The 6,000-nt window shown below is 38.0% G+C and overlaps 1 protein-coding gene across 6 annotated transcripts in view; it reads left to right on the top strand.

Moving 5' to 3' along the window:
- Window positions 1–350: 350 nt before the first annotated feature.
- The window catches only part of zanl (zonadhesin, like), a 54,522-nt gene continuing 48,872 nt past the window's right edge, over window positions 351–6,000 (top strand). For all 6 annotated transcript variants that reach the window (XM_038303173.1, XM_038303178.1, XM_038303175.1 and 3 more), the window contains exons 1-5: window positions 351–422; window positions 1,423–1,448; window positions 2,692–2,838; window positions 2,932–3,200; window positions 5,850–5,934. In XM_038303173.1, coding sequence (XP_038159101.1) covers window positions 352–422; window positions 1,423–1,448; window positions 2,692–2,838; window positions 2,932–3,200; window positions 5,850–5,934 — 598 coding nt within the window. In that variant the 5' untranslated portion in view covers window position 351. The remainder of the gene's footprint in view (window positions 423–1,422; window positions 1,449–2,691; window positions 2,839–2,931; window positions 3,201–5,849; window positions 5,935–6,000) is intronic.

Here is a 6,000-nt window from a genome sequence, read left to right as displayed (position 1 = left end):
TGGGATCAAAGTATTGCTTTTATTACACAATAAGAGGTTTTACAGTGCTCATTCTGCTTTAGAAGGACACCTGATGGGTTTCCCCACCCTGCTCGTGAACATTCTGCGAGGTCATCAACCAAATACACTCACTCCCACCAACAAATATCCACCCAAAGGGGACACACCCTGTCCCTATCGCCACCAGTTACTTATTTACACATTTTTGCGACATCATACTGTACAGTTTTTTTTTTTTTTTTTCACCTGCTGCACCACCCAGTTCTTCTCAGCTCCACATGTCGGGTTGGTCATCCTCCGCCTCTATATATAGCGGCCCATCGGCCTCTCTGCCTTCTCATGCTGGTCATCATGGAAAGATTCAATTATGTGATTTTCCTCCTATTGGTGTGTGAATGCAGAGCAGCAGCAGGACGGCAGAGGTTGGTTACCCCACAAAACATCTCAACTTTATTTAGAATAATATACTGCATTTATTATTAGGATGCACTGAAAAAAACATAATTAAATTAACTGTATTTACCCTTAATTTGAGTAGGTTAATGAGATCGTTTGCAGATGGAATGAGGATTTTAAAATAAGATAATTAGATAATAACTTGAAATAAGACAATGCAATTGTGTTTTTTTTTTTATTTTAAGTGTAAGTTTTCTTGTTTTTCCTCCTCAATCCAAGAACTAATGCACTTATTTTAAGAAAAAATGACTCATCTAGATTTTGATTTTTTTTTACAGTGTGAAGGTTATTAAATGTCAGTCATTTTTTATTTTGCCAGTATTTAATTTAATGTTCAGTAGAGTTTAATTTATAGTTATAGTGGATATTTATAATGCAGTATTACTTTTAGGGGTTGACCTTATCAATAATCAACCAGTTTATTTATTTTTTTCTACATCCAACTTTTAAGATTTTAGTTTTTTTAATATATATTTGTTTTTAAGGGTTTTAATCTGCACTGGAAAAAAAATAATTTTTTCTTAAAATAAGTGTATTTGATCTTGGATTGAGGAGATAAAAGAGACATTTTGCTTTAAAATAAGAAAACCCAACTGCATTGTCTTATATAAAGTACATATTATGGAATTATTTTATTTCAAGAGTAAAAATACTCATTATATTGGCAAACTCTCATTTAGCTACTCAAATTAAGAAATTTGTACTTATTTATAGGTCGTTTTTTCCATTGTAGGGTTGATTTTGTAGTTATAGTGGATATTTATAAGGTGGTCTAACCTTTAGGGTTTGACCTTATTAGTAATCAGCAAGTTTATTTATTTAGCTAGTTTATTTTTTCTGCATGAAAGTTTTGTATGTTTTTTATTATTTTTTTCCAAGTGTCTTAATTCAAGTTTATCTGAGAAGCATTCCAGAAGTAAATCCAAATGAGAAGCAATGTAATTATGTTTTTTCTTTCTTTTACAGCCTGAAGGGAAACCAGAGAGATGCTGGTATGTTGGTTTGGATTTTTCTATACTCTGTTTAAGTATTCCCACCTCTTAAAGCAATCCCCTCTGCTGATAAATGGCCACATGTTGCCGCATGTGACCAAATGTTCTCGCCTTTATCTATTTACTGCTCCTTATCTTGGGCATCTCTAACAACTTTTTCACCTTGCCTTCTCGCCTAGAACGCCCAAAGCAACCAAACAAAACAACTTATAATGTATTGACATTATGAGATGTTATTTTGGAGCCATTTGGATCAGACTGAACACTGGAAAAACAATCTAGAAATAACTAAAAATGACTTAAATTAATTGTATTTACCCTTAATTTTAATAGGTAAATGAGACAATTTGCCAATGTATTTTCAATATTATATATTAAATATATATCAAATATAGTATTTAAAATAAGATAATTACATAATATTTGGTTGAAATAAGACAATTCCATTTTTTTTTCTTATTTTAAACCTAAATTATCTTGTTCCAGTGGGAAAATGTCTCTTTTACTTCCTCAATCCAAGAACAAATGCACCTATTTTAAGAAAAAATTACTGATCTAGATTCAGATTTTTTCCAGTGTACGAGTCAATTATTTGTCGCGCTGATTCAGGTTTTTAATTTTGTGAATGTTGAACTTTGAGGTCATGTCGTTTCCAAGTAGATGTTAAATTGACTCATAGTCGGGTTCAATGTGAAGCAGGCTTTGATTACATGGAAAATTATTCAGAAAGATCTAAATGCTTGTAGAAAAAAACGGAAATATAATATTATTATAAAGATCAAGATAAAAACATATTTGTATACAGCTGCTCAATTTACATTTAAGATAAGATAAAAACATCTTATTTTCAGGGTTTAAATGTTAATTTCATTGATCAATCATCTTATTTAAGGGTAAAAACACTTAGTCTGAGATATTTTGACTAATTTGTTGATTTTTTGCAGTATTTTAGGTGTGAACATCACTGCTTTGAGTGTTTCTGTGTTTCCCTAAGATGGAAGAATGGGGAAAAAAAAGATTAATTACTAAAACAAAATTCAGACTTTATTTGCGGTACTTATTTCAATACAAACACCAATGATGTATTTTAATCTTTTGCACCAACCCGGTTTGTTGTTAGAGAATGATGAAGTCAGACAGGGATGGGTTGCAGTAATGGCATTTCTGGAAGACAAATTATTCAGGTTTTTAATGAAATGTAAATTCTTCACGTCTGTATCTCTGTCGTCTGTCTGTCCAACAGCCGTGATCACCTCCTGCGACTTTAATCATGACAGTCAGCCATTCTGCAGCTTCACCCAGGACACGGCGGATAACAGCGACTGGACCCGACATAAAGGTCCAACTCCGACTCCTGGCACCGGCCCCAGCGGAGACTACCCAGATGGAAGTCAGTTTACCAGCTGTTTTGGTTCTGACGCGTCTAACAGCCCAAAGCATTAAGTCCAAAGAATTCTGAGTCTTTGTGTGTCTCTGTCTGCAGAGGGATTCTATATATACCATGAATGCGACAACGTCTCCAATGGACAAAAAGCTCGTCTGCTGAGCCCCTTGATCACCTCATCGGCATCTAAGATCTGCGTTCAGTTCCGGTACTACATGTATGGGATCGAAAGCAACAATTTCTTAAGGGTTCTGTCAAATCCAGCAGGCGGCGAAGAAGTGGAAGTCTGGAGGAGGGATGGATTTCAGAGTCCGTCCTGGTTGGCAGGTTCTATCACCGTGCCCAAAGCAGCCGGTCAGAGTCTCAACGTGAGTGTTTCCAAACTGCTGGAGATCATTTTTTAACGGGAAAAACATTTAAAAGTGTAATAAAAGCAACTCTGCATCACTTTCGAGGCAATATTAGCTTCATCTGACATCGACTAGATGATTTTTCAGGTCAGTATTCAACAATTGTTGCGTATCGATGCTCTTCTCAAAAACTCACCTAAGAGGGTCAGTTTAGGTACCAGATTTTTTTGGGGCCCCGCCCCTTCTTATGACATCATTATACGGCAATTCCACTTGGACAAACTGGATTGCACCTGTTTCTTCAGGATCAAATCTCTTCTAGAGTCTCAACATATTATTAGCCTAATGGTTGACACAAAGTTCAAAGTAGAGTAGCTTATTTTGGCTAGCAGACCGAGCACAAAGAGGCAAAACTGTTAGCTACTGAGCACAGCTAGCCACAGCGCTACCAGATCTGGTACCTGGTATCAATCAATCAATCAATCAATCAATCAATCAATCAATCAATCAATCAATCAATCAATCAATCAATCAATCAGTTTCTTTAATGTCAACTACAATTTACATTGTAATCAAGATTTCGGTTTTATTACAAACTGTTCATCAGAATCAGAATCAAGTTTATTGCCAAGTATGTTTGCACTTACAAGGAATTTGACTTGGTGTTGTTGGTGCAGACTAAAAAAAACAAAACAAAACAAAATAACAAATAAATAACATAACAAAATAACAAAATAATCACATACATTAGGGTGGGGAGGCTGACAGGGAACAATTTACTGAGGCCATGCGTGACGCAGAACGCTGCCTTTAGGCGTTCTTATGGCCTACAAGGGCCCCAACCCGTAGGCGGTTCCCTATAGCGCTGCCTTTATCCCTGTGGAAAGAAAGGAGCCACATTGGGGAGGGAGAGGGGGAAAAAACCAGAGGGGGCTGGGTGGTAGCAGTTCTTCTGGGCCTTTCCACCATAACATCCAGGGGAGATTTTCATAAGGGGGAGGCCGAATCCAAAATAACACTTACTGTTTGAAGAGTGGGCTGCAGGATTTTTCCGTCAGCATTGAGTCTTTTATTGCTGGCTCTACGTGGCAAATCCAATGTTCCAAATTTGTTGGGTTTTTCCACCTTGAAGCAAGCATGCACATCCAAGATATCATCCCATCTTACCTTTGAGTTTAACCACCACAGCTAGCATGCGTTCAATCGCACCCAGCATACGGCTCAGCTCACACTCCGGCCCAAATTGCTGCCGACATCCTCTGTAAATGTAGATACATCAGGTATCCTCCAAATCCAAACAGGAGAAATCAGAGTATCATAAATCAGAAAAACCATACATCTTCGATGTCCTCCACTGACCATATTATAAAATACACCATCCTCCAAGCCTTCCAAGAATCCATGGTGTATCCCATGAAGTATGTCACGGTAGGACCCTTTTCCCTGTCCCCCTGTTGAGAAAATGTGATCAATTGCATTGAGAGTCCAGCTGACCCGATCGGTGGTTTGAATTCGGGTGATAAGAAAAGAGAGGGCTCAGAAAAGACAAGACACAGCAAAGCAGGGACAGGGCAGGGAGTTGCAGAACAGCTGGGAAATGCGACCGCCTCCTTCAAGAGTCAGAACTCTTGAAGAGTCTGGGTCCCTTAGTAACAGTCTGATAAAGACAAGACCATTATGTTGTTGTCGTTTTTCTCTACGATTTAATCTAGTGAGATGAATGCGGCCTCGTCTTTACCAGGAACTCTACTGGTCCTTTCAGATGGGATGTGAGCATGCTCTGAAACCCATCTTTTTTCACTGGCTTGTGCCACACGAGGGCAGTTTATCACAGCAAGCAAAGCACACGTGCAGCGCGGTGCTGTGGCGAGCTTGTGCACCAACCCGGTCAAAGTTCAACACAGTTTAACTTTAACCATGCAGTAACCAATGCATGTAAGACCAATAGAAACTGGGCGACCGAGAGCCAGACACACCAGGAAGCAAAATGAACAAAAAGTTTATAGTGTGTCTGAATTCCCCTAAAGAATAAGATGACCAAAGTTTGTGATTGCGTTTGCTATGGAAATCGGGCTCTTTTACAAGCCCAATCGCTTCGAACTCTCTGGAACTGTTGTGCAGCTACAGCCTATTATTCTTCTAAGCTAGCACTAAGCTAATGCTAGCACTTTACTGCTGAATACAAGCAATCAGTTGCCCAAGCAGCAGGTGCAGAGGGAAAATATGTCCTGTCTGAAAGGTCCGCAGGTCCAAATTGATCTGCTATCAGATTCCCAAACACAGAGGAAATATGGCGACATTGCAATGCTGCTAGTGGCCTTCAGGGGCGCTAAAGCTAGTAGCTAAAAGTGATGCAATGTTGCTTTGATAAACGCATTTAAGAAACTTTATGTATCTTATTTTATATATGTAGTTATCTGTGTATATATCTTATTTTATTCATAAAATATTTCCTGATTTTATTTTATGACCACCCTAAAAACCTGATCTGGACTCTAACTGTACTTTCAATTGCACTCTAGAAATCTCCGAAATATATGAAGGTATTTCAAAGAACTATTATCCTGCTAAGTGGAGGAGTTTGCACCTGAAGTTTAGTTTATGTAAGGCGAGCAATCCTAATTCTTTAAGTCATTCATTGAGATGTTTATTATTTTCTCTGCATAGATTGTGTTTGAGGCTCAAAGAGGTTTCTCTGCATCCTGTGACTCAGCATTGGACAACATTGTCATCACTGAGGGGGAATGTCCTGGTGAGTTCAGACACACACATTCATATTTCTACCTTTATTAAAACACTATTTACCTCAATTCTTTAT

Source organism: Cyprinodon tularosa, unplaced genomic scaffold (assembly GCF_016077235.1).
Source record: "Cyprinodon tularosa strain WSP-4 unplaced genomic scaffold, ASM1607723v1 ctg507, whole genome shotgun sequence".
Classification (NCBI taxonomy): domain Eukaryota; kingdom Metazoa; phylum Chordata; class Actinopteri; order Cyprinodontiformes; family Cyprinodontidae; genus Cyprinodon; species Cyprinodon tularosa.
Note: the sequence above shows the minus strand (reverse complement) of the source record. Positions and strands in the feature narration are given on the sequence as shown.